Source organism: Tympanuchus pallidicinctus, unplaced genomic scaffold (assembly GCF_026119805.1).
Source record: "Tympanuchus pallidicinctus isolate F22 unplaced genomic scaffold, pur_lepc_1.0 scaffold1, whole genome shotgun sequence".
Classification (NCBI taxonomy): Eukaryota; Metazoa; Chordata; class Aves; order Galliformes; family Phasianidae; genus Tympanuchus; species Tympanuchus pallidicinctus.
The window spans coordinates 32,607,863-32,632,911 of NW_026294618.1; the positions used below are offsets into that span (position 1 = coordinate 32,607,863).

Below are 25,049 nucleotides of genomic sequence, written 5' to 3' on the forward strand. Positions count from 1 at the left end.
TTGTTGAGCTTCAGCATCAGGTATGCAAAAATGATCTGATCTGAGAATAAAGAGAAAAAGGAATTTTAATTTTGAGAGAACTGATCTTGGATACAAAAAAACCTCAAGCCTGCTGGCTACTTCCCATGATATGTCCTACTAGCAAAACCAGAGTGCATAAATGTACAGAAGCAGCACCTATATCCACAGTCAATCCATAACAGTAACTGTGTATGGGGAAATTCTTCATTACTCTGCAAGATCAAGAGTTTATGGTAACAGCTGAAGCTATAAAAGCCCAAGCTACCAAAACAAAAACCAAAAAACAAAAAAAATCCCACAGTTCTAACTTTCAACAGAGCATCTGACTGCAAACAATACAAGCTCATGGAAAAAACAAAGCTCCTGCAGGACTTCTGATGGGCAAACGTATAGGAGGCTAGGCTAGAATAATCCCAGGTTGAAAGGAACCCACAAGAATCGAGTTTAACTCCCAGCTATACACACTACCCAACATTCAAACCCCATTACTGAGAGCAGCATCCAAATGCTCCTTGAACTCCTGCAGCTCAGGGCTGCACCCACTGCCCTGGGCAGCCTGTTCCACACCCACCATGCTCTGGTGCATGGTGCAGAAGCTGTCCCTATATCCCATGACTCTCACCTGACAACTCCATGGCTTTCCCTTGGGTGCTGTTGCTGTCACACAGAGCAGAGCTCAGCGCTGCCCCTCCTCTCCCTGTGAGGAGCTGTAGCCGCCATGACGCCTCCCTCAGCTCCTCTGAGGGCTGAGCAAACTCAGGGGCTTCAGCCACTCCTCATCCACCTTGCCCTCAGACCTTTCACCATATCTGCAGCTCTCCTTCCCACACACAGGTAGTTTTATATCCTGTAAACAGGATATCAAGAGAGCAAGAAAACACGGAAAACAACGTATTCATAATGTATCCCTTTGAACTACTTTTTGAAATTACCTACATCTTTTCTTCTTAACTGAGTGCAAGAGCAGAACTCACTACTCTTCGAAGTAGAAGTTTAACACAGAATTTCTCATTTAAAAAAAAAAACAAGCAAAACACAGATCAAGAAAGCGCGGGAGCACAGTTCTTTCTAGGAGTTGGCTGAAGTTTGTTGCGACTGCTCTTGAACACCCACACTATGCAGAATTGCTGGCATTGCTCCCAAGTACAATGTAATTGCAGAGTTCTCAGCAGCAAGGCAACGTGGTCCCTTTAAAAGCAGCAGCAAATTGCTCCTGTAAAAACTGCATGGCCAAAGCTTTAGAAATGTGCTGCTTTAGTTTAATGGCTGTGTTAAGGCTTTAAGCTGCAGTTTTAGAATGCCTTACTGTACGTAAAACAGGTGGTAGGAACTCAAGTAGTTTTGCTAAAACAATAGAAATTCAGATTGCTACAGCCACATCACTGTTAATGAACAATTTATCATTCTGGAGGATGGCAGTACCAGTGGTTATCAGATTAGCAACAGTTCTACTCTGACTGCAGACTGAAGTTTTCTTGGTTGTAGTCACAGGTATGCCTATAGCTCAGAATGAGGGAATAATTTTGTCCCTTAATATACTTTTCTTAATGTTTAGCACCTCTCGATTCCTTCCTGGAATACACCTTAATATAAATTACAACAGATTGTGCTTTATTTCCCCTATGTATGTCAATAACTGTAGCCTAACTGTGCTTGGGATGGATTCAGAGGATACAAAGCAGCACGCTACTGACCTACTGCTAAAAGCCGGACTAGCACATCACTTTATAAGGAGTATCAAATGCATGTACCAGAACAAATGACATAGAAGGACAGCCTGTGATTAACAAAACATTCAAATCCCTTTTATTTATTTATTTATTTTTTTTTTCTTCTTCTCTTTTTAACCTCCCAGCATTTCAGCCATTGCTCTAAGCTGGGCAAACGGGAGTAAACCTCCTCAAGTAAGTCACATCTTGAAGGGTTATCTCTAAAATTGTCTGCTTGGTTTAAACGTCAATGGTGGCAGAAAGAGGGTGTGAGTAACTGGCAAAGCAGACACAAAGTACTGCCACATACTTCATTCCCTCAGAGAATGAAACAGTATTTATCTGTGTATTTTCTCCATAAACCAACCCCAAGAATGTATAGAATCTTACTGAATGACAGCTCTGCTGGTTACTTCTATTTGCCTTTCAACTTTAGTGGTGCTTCTGTAAAACAGGCCTCGTTGCGTGATCATAGAGCAGCCTTCTCCATGCCATCTTCCTCCCTCCAAAAAGGGTAAGAAAACAGATTGCCTCTCAGCCTCTCCAGGCATCATGATGCTAGGCAGAAGCCCCAAAGAAAACACACAGTTTCCCTGCTCTCTCTTGGAATACATTTTTACCAAACTCTCATACAGGAATGATTTTACAGACTTCTTCCTTCTTCAGGCTGGGAGCTCCAAAAAAAAAAATTATATATATATAGCAGGAAAACTCAGCAGGAACATGTATTTATTGATACTGGCACATCCTGAGTTTTGAATACCAGGATGCTAGCAATAGCAGTATTCCCCATAGGTGCTTTTACAGCTCTTCATGAAAATATAACTTTAATTTAAGAATGATCCAAATCAGATAGCATACTGTAGAAATAAGACACATGGTATCAACTACCATATTACAAATACAAGGGTCCCTGTGTATAAATATTACATTCAATATGTGAGAATTATTTTCTGCTATGTAAAATGTGGAAAACTTAAACAGGCAATCAAATACAAAACCTATCATGCAAAGATAGATAAAAATATATATTGATTAGTATTCTAATTAATTCAATAAGAAAGGATCTAAAAACCTAATAAACAGTCTGTCCGGACTCTTCAGTCCATTTAATTCTCCATCTGTATCTTCCTAGGAGGAAGCAGTAGGGGATGCAAAACTGAGGTCCCAGCAAAGGTACACATGAATAAAATTTGTTTCACATACAAAAAGTAGAGATTTGAGTGCTGAAAAATGAGGTTAGGAAATCTTATTAATTGTACAGGAGAATGAATTCTCCTCCTAGAGAATGAGGCAGACCATTTGCATCTTCCAGCATCTTTCTTCTTCAGTATGGCAAGTAGTTTCCTTTTAACAGTGACAGTTGTTCTCCGCTGCTAGTTCATAGCATAGTGAAATGGCCTTAAAATCCAAGAGGTGCTGTAAACACGTTTTTTCTTTTTATACCAATGTTGAATAGTAACTTTAGCTTTAGGGCAAAGGGATGTATAGGAAAGAACCTTCGTACTTCCTTCTCTCCATGCTTTCAGCTCTATTTTTAACAGCTCCCTGTCATTTTTCAAGTGCACTGTACCATCTGAAAAGCAGCTTTGCTTTGCTAAACATAGAAAAGTTTTTGTCTTTAGTAAGGACTTAGATAAATAAACCCAACCCTCAGTGGACCTTGTTAAAGCAAGAGCACAAATTTTTTACACTTCCTTATGAGTCTGGGAAAAAAAAGTCTATGTATCAGTCTGAGCTCATGCTGACTAATGTGGTCTCAGGGAAGGGACTATTGAAATTCATGTGTATAGTCATTAGAAAGAGATTTATAGATGCAATTATGATAAATCAGCACAGGTTGATTAAGTAATGATTAATTGTTTTAAAAAATTACTGTTAAAGCCAAAATAGAAAGCATGCAGAACCAAAGTTTGAATATATGGCTATAAAGCCAGTAATTTGGTGGTTCTGTGCATGGTGTGCATTAGGAGATATTTAAACCACATGGTTTTAGCAACCAGTGACCTGACTGAGCCATCCTAGGACAGCTGATGGAGAAACCCCAGTTGGAGACCCTGCTTGGATATCTGAACTGCTCATCGCTCATATCCTAAATTGACACAGTTCACGGCAGCATCTTTAAGCAATGGAAAACCAGCAGAAATTTACTTTCAACCACATGCTATGAGCTGCAGCAGGTTAAGGACTTGAAATATAAGCACATTATCCATGCTGCAAAGGCAGGACCAACAGCTGGTACAGTGACCTCAGCAACCAATCCAAGCTAAATTCTGAATGAAAAGCATGGTTGGCTAAAGTGAGCCAGTCCAAGTTCCTCATCTAGTCAGTGGAAGAAGCAGTAGAATGGTTTGCTTCATGGGCAGACTGCGAACCCAGTAAGCAATGTGGTACTATCCCCTTCCAGTAACATGTTCCTGGTAATCACCAGTGAAAACCAGGGAAGCATGTCATTAGGGACTATGGTCCATATGCCACAGAGCTCTTACCTGATCACTTAAAAAGACAAAATTGTCTCTGTTCGGTCTTCCAGTCAAATGGTGTGAACTGTACTCATGTTAGATGTGTTTTCCTACCAGGCCTCTCCAATTACCTGCCTCTCTTTCTGCACTGCTCCTCCTCACAATCAGATCAACCAGCAACCTTAACACCAGCATTTAGGAGCACACAGAATCTTCAATACTCTATCCTAACAGCACTGATTTCAGATATTCATTCAGGGCTCTAGACTACTAACAAGGAATAACAATTATTTTCTCAGAATAATCAACCAGGCAAGTGGAAAGTTATTAAAAAAAAAAATAATAAATCAAGGTTGAATGAACAATGCTTTGTATAATCAGTGACAGCACAGCGTTGTTCTTGCCCTGTACCTAACTAAGCCCCTGGGTTCCACAGCCACAGCATAAAAGCACTTTCCTTGATGTTCTCATGCTCTCATTCATACTAACTGTGCCACATGAACATTTGCATATGCTCCATAAACCTTAATTCCCTTTTTAAAACCTATTACGCCAAGCAGGAGGCCATTTGTGAAGTTGAAATGGATTTTCAGTACACTAAAGATTAAAATGTTTTCTGGCCCCAGATTTTTAAACCTTCGGGTAAAACTAAATCATTTCCACAATGCTGCTTATATTCCATATGGAAGTAAACACAAATAACAGACACTCCAGAACATTATGTCTGAATCCAAAGGGAGAAGTTATCCTACTGTAGAAATAAATGCTGTAATCACTATTCACAAAATGCTCTCAGCTTGCTACTCTAAAGTTATTCTATTTTTTCCCCCCCAATGTAACTGACTTCAGGAGCGAAGCAAATTCAGTATTTCACAATGTAATTACAGGAACCTGCTGCAGAGTAGGGATCATCACAAAACAGACAATCAGCCAATCCTGAGAACTTCAGAAAAGCAAAACTTATTTCCACTCACTGGGTCCACACCTCTGCCAATATAAAGTCTAATTACTGAAGTTAAAATTTCCCCATATGCCATACTTTTGCCTTCCCACTGAAACTATTATTTCCCTGGAACAGTTTACTTGTATCATCTTTTTTTTAACTCATTGATGTGACTATGGCAAAATCTGTGCAGATGTCTCCTCTGTGCATGGTAGAAAACAATATTGGCATTAAAATACTATGTGCAGCTACAAGTCAGGTTTAAAAGCTATTAAACCCTAAATAAATAAAATCAGCAGTCAAGCACACAACTTTCTTTCCTAAAAATAATCCTCAAAACCAACCACAAATCTAGAAAGAACAACATTCCACAAGCCCCTTTTCCCTGTCCTCAGCCAGGTCAGCTTTCTAATGTGCATGGGAGTGCTGCTCCACCAAAAAATTCAACCCTTCACAGAACTGCCCCTCTTTTATTGTTGTTTTTTTTTTTAATCTGCCTTTCCTCAGAACTAGTTCTCAAGTTTTATCCTTCAACCAATTGGAAGCTTGCACCATTTGTAATTGTAGAGATTTAACAGTGTCAGTATAGTCCACAGCCATGTTGCTGGAGCTCCCCACAGCATTTGTAGAGCTGTCCAGAATCCTGTTGCAGACATGAGGCAGAGCTGGAGGTATCACAATCAGCCCTTCTGAAGTAGCACTGGGTGGGCTATGCTGGCCACACACATGTACCTTGACACAGTCAGGTAACTGAATACAGATGATTTCGGCTCTTTAATTTTTATGAGCTTTCTTAAAAGAATTATAGATCTAGAACAAAGAAGTCCAGTGTCAACTTAGAAGCATGAGGAACAGGAAAGGAAGCCTGGCAGCTGAGATCTGGATATGAACAAGAGTGGCACTGGAAGTAAAAAACAGAAAGAGAGGATATGTAGGTTTAGCCAATTTAAGATCATGCTGAAATGGAACTTGATGTTAAAAACAGAGCAAAATACAGATTTGATGAAAAGTAAAGAAGGCACAGAAGGATTAATTCGCATCCTCCAGTACAGTGAAAATCAAATCTTCCGAGTAGGTTAGCTCATTCAAAGAGGTGATGCAACAGCAGAAGTAAGGCAGCTGCAGGTAACATACCGAAAACCCTTTGCAAATGAAGTTAATCAGGTAAAGAAATAATCCAATGATGCTGCTGAACATGAGCTCAGTCAAGACCATGGTAACTTGTCACTCTAAAGAGAAAACAAACAAGGTGAAGGAGAGCTGGGAAGTATTTTGGTAGGTCTGTGACAGAGCTGGAACATTGAACTAGAAGGTACTTCCAAGTCAGAAAGCTTATTTCTCTGCATGAAAAGAAACTGTGTCAAAGTATTCATTTTTACAATTTTAACACAATTCTTGTTCGGGTTAGAAGTGACCTTGAAGATCATTGTCACACAGTTAACTAGATCAATCTATGCACATGTCAGTGGGGCAGCAGGGAAGGAAAAGAGAAAAGGGCTAGGGACATAGGAGCTGGGCTCAAGGAAGAAAAAAACAAAAAAACAGCAGCAATGATCTCTGGAGGAAAACTTATTTTACTAACTATAATATCGGAATGCAAGATAACCCAATATCACAAAATCTAATTGAAACTGAGACTAATAAATCAAATAAAACAGGAGAGATTGTTCCTGAGACCACGTCAAACCTGAAAAGCTTGGTATGGCTAGGAAAGCACCCTCCGACATCCACTGCAAGGCAGTAAGAGACTGCCCAACCAGGAAGGGCCAGATCCCATGACTTCCATGATGTATAGGGACAGGTACCTGGGATTGGAGCATTAACACTTCAGCTCCCAGTGCACTACATGATGTTATGATGTGGAATACCGAAAACAATCAAAACCATGACAATTCCAACCCACCTGCTGTGGGGAGGGACACAAGCCACCAGCTCAGGCCACCTGGAGTCCATCCAACCCGGCCTTGAGTGCCTCCAGAGATTGGACACGCACAGCTCTCTGGGCAGCTGTGCCAGCGCCTCACCATTATTCTGAGGAAAGAACTTCTGCAAAACTCTGAACTATATCTCCCTGCCTTTTAGTTTACAAGTGTTATTCCTTGCACTATCACTGCACTCCCTAGTGAGAATCTCTCCCTATCTTCTTTTCGAGCTGCATCTTAAAAGCAGTTATGTTTCTTGGAAATTATTCCCACTAAAAGGTACCTCACTAGATACTAGAAATCTTCCAATCTTCAGATCAACTTCTTCATAATCAATGATATCACTATGTTCTCCAGTTTCTTTTGAAGACAGTCGATGAACATTTACAGCTACCCGGTACCCATTGCTACTTAATTTTCAGCAATATGCAGAGTAAAGACTTGCATCATATGTAATGGTGATAAAAGAAAGCCAGTTGGATAACTGTGAATAAAATTCAATGGTCCTACCCATACGAGAGAGCTGCAGAGGTGCTAAAAGCATCTGCAGAATTGCTACACTGGGAGACAAAAGCAGTTTCTCATCAACTCCTTTCCTTTTACAGAAGCCACCAAGTCTCAGCAGTTTCAGAAGGAACAAAATTCCACCTTCAATAAAACAAATGCAAACCGAGTTGAGAGATGCTTAGTCATCACGGCATGCTTCAAAACTAACAGGCCTTAATATTATTAATGACATGCAGCCACTGCTGTTCAAAATACCGTAGCGGAATATAATTTCACAGCAATAATACGCAAACAGATGGAAATGGGAAGTAACAACAAACAAATTTTTAGGTGTGACTACAACAAGTAAAGCTCCCTTTATAATGATATTAGACTTAAAATGCACTGAATCATTAAACATCTGAAGATTCATCTTCCTGTAATGTTTAAATCTGTTTTTTGAATCTTCGCAGTACAGTATTCACTCAAACTAGTCAGAATTACTGTGGGTTCTTTTTTTCTTTCCCCAATTAAAAAAAAAAAATACTCCTCAGCTTCTGAAGGAAGCCCAACATCTGGAAAAAAAAAGTGTACAAACGTATGGAAATATTTCAACAGCTTTTTTTCCTGTAGGTCATGCAGTTGTTTTCATCACGAAATATCAACTTTTGACAAAGAAGAGAAAATACAACATATTGTTCAGTCTTACTGCTTTGTGAGGACCACAGGACAACTCAGAAGCTAGCCAAAAAGGAAAGAAAATTGTACAAAAAGTGCAGCTACAATGCCTGATGCACCTCAGCAACATTTCCATACTGAAATAAAACTGTTTTGGAAGGTTTAGAAAAATCAGTTTATATGAATGAAAAATGATTATGCTTAAAAAATGTTTAAAAATCAACTTCTAACCAGCTCTGCTACTGACTTTACACTGCAGCCTTGATCAGTATCAACAGAACTTAAGTTCGAGCTTAAAGGCCCAAGTTAGTGCACTGGAGACATAGGTGTTCAGTTGAAAAAAATGGCTGCAGTCATCTTCTAGAAGAGCAGTCTTTAATGAGACACCATACAATTTTGCCTTCCCAAGGTAAGCCAGCAAAATCACAACCCAAAGAAGCTCTCAGTGATGTCTGTGTTGCTGCCTCCAGGTACACAGATGGCTCTCTAAGAATCATTATCTACTTCTGTCACTGTGAAGTAAGGAAAAATCTGAAGGCTTAAGATGTATGCAGGTAGAGCATACAAGGCTGGAAAGAACACAGACCAAACGTAATACTCTTAAGTACACACAGAGGGGAAACAGGTGCAGACAATCTAACTTCTGAGTACATCTACCAGTTCCGCCTTCAGCAACTATTTGACTGCAATTCAGTAATGTATTTGACTTAAAACATAAACCTTCAGCAATTTTATTGCCTGAAACAGTACCTCCCACCTAGATATCCTGCCTCACATATCCATATCCACAGCACTATTGGTTATTATGCCTATTAGTTGTACACAAGCTCATTTACAGCTTAAATCCAGTATTCAGAGGACAAGCATAAGAATGGCTCATTCTCTTTACCCTTGCTGCTACAGCATTCAAAATAAGCAACCAGCAGCAATATTGCTACCACGTGTACTCAACAAACAAGCAGCAATATCCAGAGCAACTTCACAAATTAACTTTCTATGATCTTGAGTCATACAGTCCCAATCTGCTTTTGCCTTACTGATACATGAAGTACTTCAAGTAAAATTACCAGCCTAAACCATTTCATTAATGTAAGTATTGTTAGTTCACACAGCCTGTCATGGAGAAATATAATAGAAACAACAAAAACTAATTACTTTAAAACAGACTTTTGAATTAACTACATCAAGTTTTCACGTTTGTCTCCAGTCTGCCCAAGGTGCTTTTGTAAGTTCTTTTTTTCATTCCTGTCTCAGTATAGAAATCCTTTCTGCTCAAATGAATGCTGCCATTTAAAAGATATTATAGGAATTGAGTATTTACAGTTTTTAAGTAAACCCAATAGTCTTTGTAAGTCTATCAGAAGCAAATTCTAACTGCATAAGTGAAAAGCTGCTATAGTTTCACCTATAATTACGAAAGTAATTCAATGTAGCATCACTAATTCATAAAGGGTATCTCACTTTCAAAAAAAGGTTACAAGAAAACCAAAGCTAACATACTAGAAATATACATCTTACAGTAGGAATTACACAGATGTGACATCACAGTCTCTCCAGCAGACTGAACAGTAAATCTAAATACAGCCAAGAACTCCGCATGATATAGCACCAGTATGAAGCTTAGGATACCCATGTCTATTCTGCCAGTACAAGTGCAGAATTTTCTTCACCAAATCCCCCTAGACCTAGAGGCAATTCACCAAAACTAGCAGGAGATCAGTTTAAAACAAGTGAAAAGAGTACGCTGCAGCAGCAGTGAAAATCTGGAACTTGCTGTTTTAAGAGACTGTGAAGGCAAACAGTACCATTAAGATCAAAAAGTGTTTATACAGAAGATGGTCCTAAGATGCATGAACAGATACTGAAGGAAACAGGCAGGGCTGTATCCATTTAACATCCTTAATAAAACAACTATATAAGCTGAGCAGTACAAGAATGTCCTGAGGCTCACATGCTCCTCTCAATAACACCTCCTGATCTCAGAGAGAGGATAGAGGGAACACTGATTTGGCCCAGCATGGAATTTCTTATACCCTTACGATCTCATAAAAGGGAAATTAACTACTTAACAATACAGCTGTTTCAAACTATACATTTTAAATTACTTTCATATTGTCTCACTGCTTTTAATTGCAATTTTTTTCCAAACTAACTTATCAGTTTTCCCATCACAAATTCTGGTATGACCAAAAGAGATGAGCAACTGTGATATGAATGAGAGGTATGAGAACTACCAAATCTGTGCCTTACTGAATTACTGCTTCCATAATAAATATGAAGAATAAGAAAAATAATAAGCCTGAATTTTATTCCCCCTATCACATTACAGAATCACAAACTCTGATTCAAAAAGTCTATTAAATACGATAGAAAATCTTAATTCTTTTTTCCTAAAAAATTAGAACCCAAGAAGTAACTCAGCAATTGTATTTACATTCAATTTCTTCTTTGTACATTACCAATTACTGTGCATACAGCATTTATCACTTCTAATGCACAGTTCAACAGCAGTACCTTGCAAGATGAGTACTGAAACATAAGCATTTTTTATGCTATGCAACAAGAAAGGGAAACAATTCATCAAATTTTCACAAGCAGTTGAATCAGGATTGAAAAATCCATCTTTATAAAATAAAACAATAACTAGTCAGAATCCTACCTCCTGTCTTTAGAGCTAGACTTCAAAAACTGAGCCAAAAGGCAGCCTAAGCAACAAGCCCAACTGGAATAACATGAGCAAAATCTGAGCAAGAGATCCAAGATTTGGTAGACAAAGGTTTTATTCCAATATCTTTTTCTGATTTTCTTATTTTTCTCTATCTCAGTTAGTACTTCTAAGACTATTAAAAGTTAGAAAGATTAGACATCAAAAACATGATAGCTCCAAAGAATCGGAAAGATACACCTGTTTAAAAATCAATTAAGAAGTTTTTCTGTAACAACCATAAAAAGATGTTGCATATGGTAGGTCTAGTTTCAATAAACAACAGTCAGCATCTTTCTCCTGAGACTTAAATACTTACACGCATCTTTTCCTAGAGGTGGGAAAAGGATGTTAACAGTAAAGAACAGATCTTTCTTCTCAACAACAATCCCTAACTATGAAAAAAAAGCACTTTCATCCCTTCCTACACTGTTCAGCAGGTTTACAGCATCCATACACATCTTCCTTGAACTCTAAAGAGTATTTTCCTTTCCTGTCCCAAGACCCTTGCCTGTCATCAAATCACATCTTTCAAAAAGCTCTGCTCAGTCAGCTCTTTTAAGGCATAGCACTCCATCCACAGTGTCAGTTCTCCTGATACCATGAAAGAATCGAAGACGGGAACAGAAAAGGAAAAAAAATATTCAAAATAAAACAGATTCTTCACAATCTGTTTGCAAACACACACACTTTATCGTGGCAGAGATAGCACAATAAGCAGCTTCTACTACAAAAATCACTGTATAGAAACCACAAAACAGTATAAAAACGGTCATTTCTCTGGGTCTCTGTGCACCCTGCATATTTTCTACCAGGGTTACTGAAACATTAGGAAAGAATCTTGCTATTTCAGCCAGATGGGAGTCAGTGATATATTGTGGAATTTAAGAAACTTCAGGCTGAATTGGGATATTTTGGTACATTTATAGGAGGCAAATTACTATAGAGTCATATACGGAACTAAAACCACTTTGGGGGCAAATAAACAATTTGATATTCTGCAATCCATCAATAACAGAGCATCATGAAAAATCTTATTACATACAGACTTGGATGTAATTAAAAAGTGTACCAAAAGCACTAGAAATAAAAAGAAATTTTGAACCATGAACTCGTTCATTTCTAGCTTATTCTATCCCTCTGTAATTAATAGAAAATAAGCAAACATCCTGGAAGTTGTTTTTCAACTCTGAAATGCTAAGCAGTGAATTCTTGCCTAGGAGAAGGCTTCTGTAAAAGCTATAAACCATTCAGGGAGACTCTGGATGCATATAAGAAATAAAAAGCTACCGCTAATTTTTTGGAAACTAAAGCTTTACCTAGCACACTATTATAAAAGGAAAAATATAATTTCCTCTAACTGTACTTCCACAAATATTTACTGAGACCAACTATAATCAAATTGCTGCCTAGCCTTATTTTTCATTTTCTTCACACATTCTCACAACACACTCACTCCAGCACTATTTAACATGATCAATCCCAGCAGTCAAGGTTGGCTGTATAACGTCTTACTTGCCAAGAACCCATTACTTGAAAGGAAGATCTCTCCTGTCTGCACAGCAGATTTGTAGGTGGAGAAAAGGAGCCTTGCTGTGAGAAGAGTGGCAGGCACCAATAAATACCTCAGTTAGAACAGAGCAGAAAATGCACGAGGCGTCCTTCACTAAGAAATGATAGAGAACTGTTCTTCTGCATATACTTTCAACTAGTTTGTTGCAGAAAGACAGCTTATACAGCTCCCACAAGGGCAGGAACCTAACTGTTGGCAAATCTACTCAGGACTCATGCTATCACACATAGGAGATATATTTCCAGCCCTGCTTAATAGCTGAAGAAAAAGATGCAAAGGTTACGTCAATACAACAATCAAACGGCAATCCTCAGAAAGATCAGCAGAATAGGGCTCTGCAAGGAAAAGTGCCAAGGGCTATACTATAAATAGTGTGTCTGGATATATCTGCCCATGTCTTAACTTCACTCTGCCTTATTAGCTGCTGATTGTTCTTCTAACATACAGAGCTTGCTGGAAAAAATACCCAGAGCACAGCTGTTAATAATTCATTGCCAAGGCTCTACATGATACGTCCTCAGATCTGTTCTTTTCACTACTTCAGTCACTATCCCAGAGAATAGGACAGAGATGCTTCTTCCATTCACATGCAGCATGAAGCTTAGAACAATATTCTAATCCTTTACAGCAGACTACAGGATCCAAAAGCCCTGCAGTATTTCAAAGGTAGATGCGTATGCAGAAACAAGCAATTTCAGTATTATAATTACTATTGGAATGCAATACCTGAAACACTATTAGAGAAATTTGACTTTTTGTTCAAAATTCTTGAATATGAGAATTAAACACAAGCACATTGCTTTACACAAGTTGCACCGTTTTTGATACTTTTTCCTCTGTTGTGGTTACATTACTGTTCAACGCACAAAGATTTCATTCTTACTGTGCATCGAGGCACTATTTCCACATTTATCATTTGGCTTGAAACAGATTGAAGCATTATGTCATTTTTACTGCGTTTCACAGAACAGCTAAGAATGGGAAAACTGTGCTAAGCCAACAATAACTTTGGTTTCTGCACCTCTGAAGGAAAGAATACAGAGTCACACATCAGCCAATATGAAAACAGAACAGCTCTCCTGCCCCCACAATATATACGTGTTTTTCTAGGTAAATACAACAGTAGAAATAGTAAATACAATAGAATACAATATATAGTAAATAAATAGTAAATAGAAATAGTAAATACAACAATAGAACAGATACATGCCATTATATTAGTTTAAATATTTTTGTTCTTCCATCTTGAAGTCCAAAATCTTGTATTTATTTCAGTAAGGGCAGAACTGAGAGCTCTGATCACTACACAGAAAAAGCAGCTCAGCAGAAGTTCCCTGTCAAAAACACAACCCTCCCTACCTTTCCACAGTGAGCAGATGAATTTACTTGCTGGCTGTCCAAGTTATTTTAAAATTAGTTAGTCCTTCTAAGCCATTAAATATTTGAATCACATTAAAAAAATTCACCTCCAGTATCTGCTTTACACATTTTATACCTCAACGTTCTTTCAAGTACCAGAACAGCAACATTAGACAAAAGAACCCAAACCTTTAATCAAATCAGTAGACACCAAAATCAATAGTGTGCAAAAGAAAATATATGGCTGCTGATACCTATGAATCAGTGCAATTTCAGCTATACACCCACACCTGATGTGGCACTTAAATACATTCTTTTGAGGTTAACATTACAGGAAATAAAACAGTTTTAATCACACTATTTTAAATACACTTGTTTGCTACGTTCAGATTCAAAAGTAATATTTTTTTCACTCTCACTAATTCTCTACCATAAGTAGTTATTTTAAAGGTAGAGCTCAAATCCTCTAGGCTGTCAGTACAAGCAGCAAACACAACCTTCAGAAGAAGTAGCTTTCCCACAGAGGAAACTTCAGGTAGTTCAGGGTGTAGCTACCCAGTCACCTATGCTATGCAGCTGACCATACGTGCCCATGCTTGAGCAGAGCACTGGGCCAGATGGCCTCCACAGGTCTCTTTTCAACCTCAACCACACTGGGATTCAGCGATCTGATATTTACAGGCAATACTGATGTAGACTGAATCAAACAAAAACAAACCATTCTTTTAAACCAACACACACTTGTTCATCACCAAAAACAAGTCAAACGATTCTTCTGTTCCATAAAGCACACTGGGCTACCACACATGCAAAATGTGCCAAGTGCTAAGCAAGAAGGATCTTGCTCCAGCACATTAACTTTGGAACAAGAGCACAGTTAATAACAGCTTGTACACAAACCTGTAGGCACATCTGCAGTTTTCTTCTGCTTTTTAAAATCCCTAACTGGAAGAAATGACAACAATGTACTTAAACAAGTATCAAACAGTTTGGGAAACATGCATGCAAGAAGATACAAATGGTCAGAGATAACAGTATTAAATGGACTGTGTTTTAATTTCTTATACCACACCTACACCAAAACATACAAAAGCTCCCAACACGCTTGAGAGAATGAAATTACAGCAAACCTCTATGGTCCTTTCTCTTCTGTTTTTGCATTATAAGCCAAGGAGAGAACAGTTACTGCTAGAGGAGAATTAAAGCCTGAGTTGCACCTTTCAAATTCCAAAGATAAATACAAGGTAACTTTCAAAAAAAGAACTGTAACCAGTCTGCCTGGGAAAACAGAAGAACCAAATACAATCACAGAGCAGAATTTTGCTGCTGAAAATACTATTCAAGAAAAGCTTTTTTGAACACTGGGTAATTGACTAAATAGATGCAACTTTTACCTCAATTTATGTAAAAGTATGTCTTAAGGTAATTAAATCTCACAAAATTGTGAGTTATAACTATGACTTAAAAGCCGTAAACCGAGCATCTTCAAGAGCAAGCAGTGGTTTTTCTAATACCCCCCATTCTAACAACAAGCAATTTAAAAGTAAATCCTTCAAGATGCATTTTTGTGCACTAGATAACATTTTGGATCACATATTTCCAATGCCAATTCCTGAAGCTACACCATTCATAAAGGTAATCTTTTCTCTTCTATGAATAACAGTAATAGCTTGTCCTGTAGTTTCATCTTTTTATTTAAATAGGTCCACTTTAAATATATTTCCCATGTTAGAGAGTTTATTTCACTTACTCAATATTGGAATCTGTTTGAAAATTAAGACAGAATCTTGGCAATATTCACTATAATGCATCACATTTTTGAAAGGTGTATATTTCTTCCATGAAAATATCTAAACGTGTATGATGTATGCATACCTCCTTGTCTGTGCAAGACATTTTGTTGTACTTTTATGAGCTCTTGGACTATAAGTTAGTGTACTCACTGAATCTTCAGGGAACCCCTTCTACATTTTACATACATACATAGCTCTTTAAAACTTTCATCTTATTTCCAAAATTTGAAGGAAAAATAAGAGCACTAAACCACTATTTAAGGGTGACCTACAGAAAAACATCTGTCTGTTCTATCACTACAGAACTAAAAGCAAGAAATTATATTTAAAATTTTCTATCACCTGCAAACATCAGAGTCACTGCTTAATATTCTCACACCTCTGCTTTCTAACAGTTACAGCCTTTAATACATTAGGTAGGACATTTGTCATAATGTCTTTTCAATGTTTGCTCAAATAAAATTTTTCCTAGGGGCTCTAGCAGACTTGGAAACATAAACATTGGTATGGCATTCAACTCAACCACCTTCATTACCTCTTCTCTTTTCCCTTTCCTTTAGGCCTCATTTGTGCTTGAGATACTGCCATCACTGGTTTGAATGCAAGTTACAGTTACACTCAGGCTAATTTGTTGTCTCAATGAATTTCTGAATCATCCAAAAAGGGCATCTCCTTCACAAACAAGTAACGCAAAAAGCAGAGGTTTACTGTATGGCATTATTCCTATTCTTCTAGGCTACAAGAAGCATATCTTAACAGTGGCACTGCTAAGCACACTGTCCACATAAACAGAGATTATTCTAATACTAATTTATTGTGATCCACTAGAAAGGTAGCGAAAGGTAGCTTGGGTTAAGACATTCCAGTCCTGCACACAACTCTACGTCTTACAAAGCAAAGCATAATTTTAATGGTCAAGACTGAAGTCGGAACAGGCAGATAAAATCTGCTGAACTATGAGCAACCCAGCTCTGCCCTCTTGATTTCAACTGTACCAAAAATGCCCAAATTCTTTACTGGGGAATCACAGAAAGGATTACTCCTTTAAGTATCTTGACAGATGAGATTGGATTTTCATGTAAAACACAGAAATTTGACAAAAAGTCAAAGAGAAAGATCTGGCTAAACACAAGCATCATTCAAGCAACAGCCTATGCTCACCTTCCTTCAATTTTCCCTCCTCTCTCAGTTATGCTGCCCAGAGCTACAGCTATAGAGCAGCATGTCTGAGACAGTATGGACAGACCTCACTCCTCCTCCTTGGAATTCACGGCACCACAATCTTTCCAGCATCTGTCAACAGAGCTGAAGAAAAGACCAAGCTCTAAAAGTACACAGTGAGTTCAGAAAGGGAAAAAATGAAGAAATGAAAAAGTAAATCATCCTCCCATGTAAGGGAGATAACTCTGTTTGTATCATTCATACGTGTGCCTCTAAGAACAGCATTACTCTCTTGTCCACATATTAACATTATGCTGCAAAAATTTAACCATTAGATTTTCTCTAAGGGAAAATCAAACTATTATTTTTCCTTTTGATAACGAAATGAAAAAGAGTAAAACATGTAATCCTGAAAAGGAACATACACCTCTGATGTTACTGGACTGTTTAAAGGACCTCAAAGAAATATTTCTGACCTGAAAAGCAAAATTAATCAAAAATCACAATCTGAGGTCAAAAAAAGGCCATACTTACTCTTTATTCCTGTTATTAATGCATGGCTGGTAGAGAACTTTGACAGCACTCCACATCCCTGATGTTCCACAGCTTGGCATGAAATTATCGCCAAACAGTGTAAATACACTGTGGGAGGAGGAACTTCCTGAGGACTCCACCAGCAATGTGTCAGAATTTAAAAGCCATATCTATAAATAAAGAAATAAATCATTTTACTGAGGATGACATCAATTTCTTCTTCTACTCTAATCCTAAATCTGATGTACCACGAACAGCTGATACTAACACAGCGTGACAGTTTCTAAGGAAGTGTCAAATAACAGCAAACTGACATTTTATTTTCACTATTACATATCACAGTCCCTAGAGAAGAAAACCAGGATTTAACACAGTCATTCACTATTAACATCTCTTTCTCTCTGGTAGAGCACATCATTTTGAATGACTGCGTGCTACAGGCAGGGAACTGAAAGACTGCCCACTAGAAGTGGGAACAAGTAAGAAGTTTTACAAAACATTTACTTATGACTGGATAGATCTAAGAAATACAATGAGAAAAACAGCAATTAACATGGTCTAAGGTAAGGCTGGTAGCAGATGTGCGACATGCACAGTTAGGAAAAAAAGCCACTGGTAACAGGACACATAGTATATGTCATAATTGAATGCAACAATCACAGTTTGGAGATCAAAGCTCAGAATATCTCTATACTTATTTGTGAAATTTTCACTGATGAATGGATAAAGAAGTTCTGAGAGGAAACAATCAATTTTGCTTACACACATTGCATAATCAATGGATATCAAGATGTTACAATTGTATAATCAATGGATATCAAGATGTTACATTTTAATCTAGAGAGTTAGGCAAAGTGGACAATGATAACAAAAGAGAACAAAATGGGAGGCTTATCCTTCGGCTGGTCTCACCGCAAAACACCAATAGAGGCGATCTCCAGAAGAGATCCTTCCCCTCTTAAGAGTAGCCAGCTCTTAAACAGGTCTAGGAGGGGTGGAGCCAGGCTTCACCTGTGCTCCTCTGGCTGACTCATGGCTCACCTCAGGTGATCAAAAAGAGGTTCAGGCTGTGACTCAGTAGTTCCCATACACACATAAATGATGACAAGCAACTGAGCTTCACACTTAGCAAGTGGCTGTTTATCAGTTTTGTTCTGGTAACTCAAAGTACATTCATAAACTGAACAGCAAAATATACCTCACAGCTCGGGCTGTTACACACGGTGCTTTTAAGTTGCACGTTGAAGATGTTGGAGAAAATGGGGACAGAAGAGAAGCAACCTAAACACAAAGGCCATTACCACCACAACTAACTTTAATTAAACAGCATTTCTTAATTTTGAAATTAAGACTTCCTTTTTAAGAAGCCCCTTTTGGATGCTTTTTGGAAGGCAACTATCCACACAATTCGTCCATGGAACAGTTTTATCTGTCAGAATTTTCCTGGAACTTTCTTCAGAGAAAGCAATTAATCCATTTAATTTGCAACATGAACTACGTGAAAAGTACTTCTATCAAAAGTGCTGATGTGCGATTTCTGACAGCAACTTCCTACCACTTCTTCAAAGAATGTCCTTTCCTCAATAGTGACACCACAGGTCTGCGTTAGTCATTTAGCCCACAGTGCAAAACAATCAACTGGAACTTTAGAAGGGAAGAATAAACACTTCGCTATGAGGGGAAAAAAAGTATATTCTACAACTATCAACTATAAATGACTTATTTTCAAATCCTGCTTTTGGTGTGAATGAACAACCGCTCACTAAGCTGAGTGCAGTGACTCAAAGAAGCTTATATATGTTATTCGTGGCTAGCATAGCATTCAGATTTTCGTCTGTGCTTTCAACCATTCGGCTGACCACAGACAATCTTTCTTTCTACTATTTTGTACAAAAACAGTGCATGCTGAACCAAATTCCTTTGGCTTTAACTCCAGTAAGAAAAGAGCTTTCAAACAAAGATTGATAGATAAAGTTTAGAATTTATTCATAATGCAGATTAATGACCTTTCCTCATACGGCAGCTTCGGGAGAAAGTATTTTCACGTGGCTTTTTCCTTTCTAAATCATCCTGCCAGTAAGTTTCAAAGATATTGTCAGGAAAAGAGCTGCAACAAATCTCTGTTACACTTGGTGGGATTTGATCCAAATAAGTAAAATACAGCGATCTACTTTCGGTGAGTTTCCCAAAATCTCAATCTATGTCTTCAGCTTCCCTTTGAGAACAATAACCACTAACTTTGATTTAACATGGCTAGAAACAGCTGTTGTTCCTCCTCACTCCCAGCTATTGCAGACATTACCAATACTTTCGGTATCACACGGGTTCGTACTGTACATACACTCCATTACAACACCTCTGCCCTCACATTTAAACTAAGCGGATTAAATTCGGTCTTCTTCATACCTCACAGAGAATACAACTCTCTAAAAGAGATGGTTAACTAAGTCTCAACAAGGTAGTCATCACATCTTGATTGCTGCAACACCCCCTTCTCTAGCCTTGACAAATGTGAACTCATTTTGCTCAAGCTCTCAAAAACACAATTGAAGAACCAGTATCTGACTGACAAGTCCCTCTCATTTGTCTCATTTCTTTTCTTGGGTTACCTTCCTACTCCCTTCCCACTCAATGCTAAAATACGAGCTAACTTACCTAATCCTACTCCAAAGAACAACTTAGTTAAGACTGGACTACTCAAGACCCTACCATAAAATTTTCACAGGTGAAGCTTTTGGAGTTTGGTTAGGTGAAGCCCATCTAGGAGATGACACAGACAGGATAAGTAAAGATTTGTCTGAGCCACATTTTAGTCTTCTATCACAGTTTTATTTACTCTCAGTCTTTTAAAAAAAATCCTTAAGTACAGAGCTTTCAAAAACTTGGTTATCAACAATTTACAGAAACTCAAGTTATGCTCTCCAAAGATAATGTAACTGTATAATGTTAAGTGATATACACAGAGACAATAAACATTTCAAAAGAAGACTTCTGAAGGACCTCAACCTTAATTATTAAATACACAGCCTAGGCTGCGAACATTCAGGTATATAAACACAAACATTACACATGGAAATCTTTGACAGGTTCATTTTCAATACAAACAAGTGGAACAGCTGGCCCACTATACATCAGTGATGAAACCACTTGTCTGTGCACTTACAGCCCTAAGCAGTTACTTTTTTTTTTTATTTATTTGCAAACATTAGTATAAACTCTGCTTACATTACACTTGTATCCACAAGGTCTCTGAGTCTCAAGACTTAAACTGTACCTCTGGAACACCTGTCAGTGTATGTACTGTTCCCAGAGTATCACCACAGAAATGAACAAGGCGTTTTGATGTTCAACACACACACACACACACACACACACACACACACACACAAAATAAAGAAATAAAAATAAAAAGGAAGGGATTACAATTAGAAGCTGGTTCCTATGTTAACTCAACCTCATACTGATTAATAATGAGCATTAAAATGCTAAGCTGGCCTCTATTATTAAACTCCAGGATCAAATCCCAATTCACCTTAAAACTTTGAAGAATTTAGCTGTTAATGTCTAAATAGGCAATCTTAACAGTATTAAATCATCAAGTACAATTGGAAATTTTACTATTGTCTGTGTTTCACTTTCTAATGCAATATATTGATTACATGAATAATTTCTCCTGAACTGAGAAAGCATTTGTGAAAGATACTACATAATTTGATGAACTTGTAGTGATTAAAGTTAGGAAACACTGGAACAGAAATATGAGATTATTTTACAAAGCCAAGATCTAAGCTTTCCATATTTTCTGAGTAGAAATTCTTGTTATTTCCGTGTTCTAGTTTTGACTGGGATGGGGTTAATTTTTTCCATAGTAGCTGGTACAACGCTACGTTCTGGATTTAGGACAAAAGCAGAGGCAGTATCACTCTGATGTTTTCATTGTTGCTGAGCAATGCCTGCCTACACAGAACCAAGGACATATCTTCTTCCCATGTTGCCTTAGTAGCAAGGAGGCTGGGATGCACAAAGTGCTGCGAGGGGGACACAGCCAAGACAGCTGATCTGAACTGGCCACAGGGCATCATGCACAGGAACAAAAGCCAGGGGAAAGGAGGCATGAAAATGCCCCTGGGAGTGATGGTGTTTATATTCCCAAGAAACTGCTACATATGAGGAGCCCTGCTTTCTTAGAACTGGCTGAATACCGGCATGCTGATTGAAAGTACTAAACGGATTCCCTTTTTTGCCTTGCTTACAGACACAGCTTTTGCTTTACCTAGCAAGCTTTTTTCAAGATAAAAAACTTACCAGAATATAGATCCTTCCATTGTCACCTTTTATGGTGAATCTAAATGTGCTTTTAGCAGAGGACAATTCCACAAGACACTGAGCAACCATACTCTGTATGAATTGAGACCTGTTAAAGAATTAAATGCATTGTACATTTTAATAGCAACTACAAAGGTAGGATCATTCATATCAATGCAGTGCAAGTATGAGCAACTTCATACTATGAATTCCACTACAATCTTACTATCATTTTTACAAAGAAATTGAGTTTCTTTATCTTTGCCTCCACCAAAACCACCTTCTATCTCCTGCAACAGCAACTATTTAACAGATCAGCATCTAAATTGCTCCATATCCCTTACTTTAACCAACACCAAACATCAAATGATGAGTAAACGTTTTTCCTTATACTTTATACATAAAAACACAAAGTTCAGAAAAGTGTACATACTTAAAATATAATTCACAAATAGAAAGACCAATGACTAATAGAAAGTATATAATACAAGATAATTGAATGACGTTCTGTGCCATCTTAGCTACAAATTGAATTACTTGAAAATCTAAAAACCCAACTTCCAATGAAACATTACAAGCTTACTTCACTCTACACAACCATCTTCAATTTCAATAGTTAGTCACCAAATGCCATGAAAACTTACATAATTCAAATAAGTATTTTACTTTTGTTTATTGGCTGAACAGTGAAATACTGCAATAAATTGTAATCTCCTTATTATAGACACAAAATTGTGCATGAATGAATACAGAGTACATTACCTTTAAAATGTAGCACTTTGTTATACTTAAAATTTTCAATAGTAAAATGTTACTAGGTTGCAAGCATCCTTTCCAGAATATAAAAAAACTAAGCAACTTATCTGATTTTTTTTTTTTTTTTTTTTACCTTGGTATTGTACTGAAGCTTTCCTCAGATGGCCAAACAATCACCTCAGTCACATAGTATTTAACAGTATCTAAAATGAAAAACACCTTTAAAGAACGAAGACTTTTTTTTTTGTATTTAATTACACTATAATTAGTTGCTTGTTCTGCAGTCAATTATGATGTGCAGCATGTGATCAAATTCATGCTTGAGTCTTTGGGAGAAGTATCTGATAAAAGAAAACACTGCTGATCGTGTAATTATTTCAGAGCAGCATTCTAGCAGTTTACCATTCACATTGATCCCTGTTTAGCAGTCGGAACAATCACCTTGAAACAAAGTATGCAAGAACTCAAACACCTGGACTGAAATGTCTTACATATTGATGTTTGCTGGTGTCAATTAACTCCTGTCCACTACGCACTGCTATCAAGACAAACCTGCAAGACATAGTAAAAAAAAAAAAAAAACCACCCTTTCCTAAATTACTGAGATCAGCATAGCTTACATGGTATTTTAGAATCCTCTGCTGCTCAGTAATGCTGCAGTGAACCACAAGAGTTCCAGTAGCATTACACACAGGAATAATCTTCTTCCTTGCTCAAAGAGGTAGATTAGAATCTCTTTCCAAAAACTGCACTAACATTATGTTAATATACGAAACATGTCAAGTTTCAATGTGTTTCCAAAAAGCTCCACTAAGACATTCTTTTAGCACCAAGTGGAAATGTTTTGAGTTCAGAATTTAGTCTTCATCGAGAATGTCAAAAAACTATCACATCGAAGCTCCAAGCGTAGGCTACACACACAGCCTAACCAAATAGCAAGCAGAAAAGGTTACACATACAGAGAACTTAATTCCAATAAGACTTAACATATGAGAAACAGTGAAGATTCATCAGTTCCATAAATTTCAAGAGTAGAATGGAATGCCTCATTTGACAGCTGTCCAGACACACCGTAAAACCTGGATGAAAATAAGCTTCTCTGCTCACAGCAAGGAAATCAGAACCAGACAGTCTTTAAGGTCCTTTCTAACCCAATCTATTCTATGATTCTCAGTAAGACACTTAATCCTGTTTTAACTATTCTAAGGCTTGGCAACTCCACACCTTGTCTAGATAAGTATTATAGTTAATTTAATTATCCTCACTGTTAAGAAATTATATGTTACCTCTGAGCTAATTCTAGTCGGCTCCATGCTGTGCCCTGTCCAAGAAGGCTTACCTTAAGCAAGGAATATGTTCCACTGCTGTAAAAAGTACTGGGAATTGAGAAGATGTTTGCCCACAGAAATAAAAGGTGGGAATTCCCCCTTCCCCACCAAAAGAAGCCTAAGCATATATGGGAATAGAGATGAGGAAAAGAACAGATTTTTGTCTGTTCTTCGAATTCTCCATAAAGCTTTTACAGTGCTGATGGAACATGCTGAAAGCAACCAACAAGCTTTCTAACTCCACCAAAATATAGAGTCCAAAACAATCCCCTGCACATCTACACTGTTTCCTGCTTCCTCTATCAATGATCACATCCTTGCTAGAGTTGTCTGAAGGCTTAGATGAGGGCACCAATTTGTGAGGATCTGTAAGGATCTTTTCTAGCCCGATTTTGCAAAGTCTTACAACTTGCTTTGTAGGATTTCAAATGTCTTACCTTAAAAAAATACTTTTCTTAGCGCTTGTGTTTTTTAGATCTCTGTACAGAATAATCATTCAAACTTCTGTCTTCTGTCTACTCATAACTTATTTCTGAAACAGACTTTGCATTTCCTGCTACATTTTTATATTCTCTGAACTGAGATGGACTCACACATCTGCAGTAGAGCAGAGAGAGAACAAAAGAAAAAAATCCTGCTAAAAACAGTCTTATCACTGCTTATCTCTCTGTTAAAAATGGCACTTTGAAGAACATCTTCTGAATACATCAGGTAAGCTTTAAATACTCAATGTCACAACAGCTTTTAGAAAACCAAGAATCTCACAATTTCATCATCAAATGATGAGAGACTTCCTTCCCATGAAACCAGACTTGCTATTAGCAATAACAGTTCACAAAGCACTAGAAGCTTAAGACAAGTTAAGAATTAACCTTTCCATCATTTTGTATGACTGACAACAAAGAAACGATCCACAATTTTTCAGATCTCCTGTTTGATTGCGATTCCTACTAAACTGGAACCATGCTTTCCATCTTTCAAAGCTTTAGAATTAATCAAATATGCCTCAAAAACCAAAACAAGGAACCTCCCTGCTTAAGTCACTAGCTCAAGGTCTCACAGAAAGAGCAATTCCAGAAGGGAATGCCACAAACACACTGGCTCCAGCATTACATTTTTTCTGATAAACAACATTCCTCTGGAGTTTTTAACCTCTGATGCTCATTAGCTGATGCAGGCAAGTACAGTTAAGATTGCACACACAATACCTGATGATACTGTTTCTCCCAGTGTTGTCTTGCAGCGCTCACAAATTACTCTGGTATTTTCCTTTGATTTCTGTAGGACAAAGAAACATCATTTAGATGCTGCTCTG

General features: G+C 37.7%; 1 protein-coding gene across 7 annotated transcripts in view; it reads right to left on the reverse strand.

Moving 5' to 3' along the window:
• UBE3D (ubiquitin protein ligase E3D) overlaps positions 1-25,049 on the reverse strand; it is a 75,869-nt gene that overhangs the window by 37,135 nt on the left and 13,685 nt on the right. For 5 of the 7 annotated variants that reach the window (XR_008206705.1, XR_008206703.1, XR_008206706.1 and 2 more), the window contains exons 5-8: positions 24,943-25,012; positions 22,540-22,609; positions 21,651-21,759; positions 17,346-17,515 (exon numbers count right to left, since the gene is read on the reverse strand). Coding sequence is in view for 4 of the 7 variants with exons in the window: in XM_052682811.1 (XP_052538771.1) it covers positions 17,346-17,515; positions 21,651-21,759; positions 22,540-22,609; positions 24,943-25,012 (419 nt within the window). In the remaining 3 variants the exon portion in view is untranslated. Of the gene's footprint in view, positions 1-16,848; positions 16,956-17,345; positions 17,516-20,708; positions 21,236-21,650; positions 21,760-22,539; positions 22,610-24,942; positions 25,013-25,049 lie in introns of those variants that run through there. The other 2 variants (XM_052682826.1, XM_052682837.1) reach the window with 2 other exon arrangements.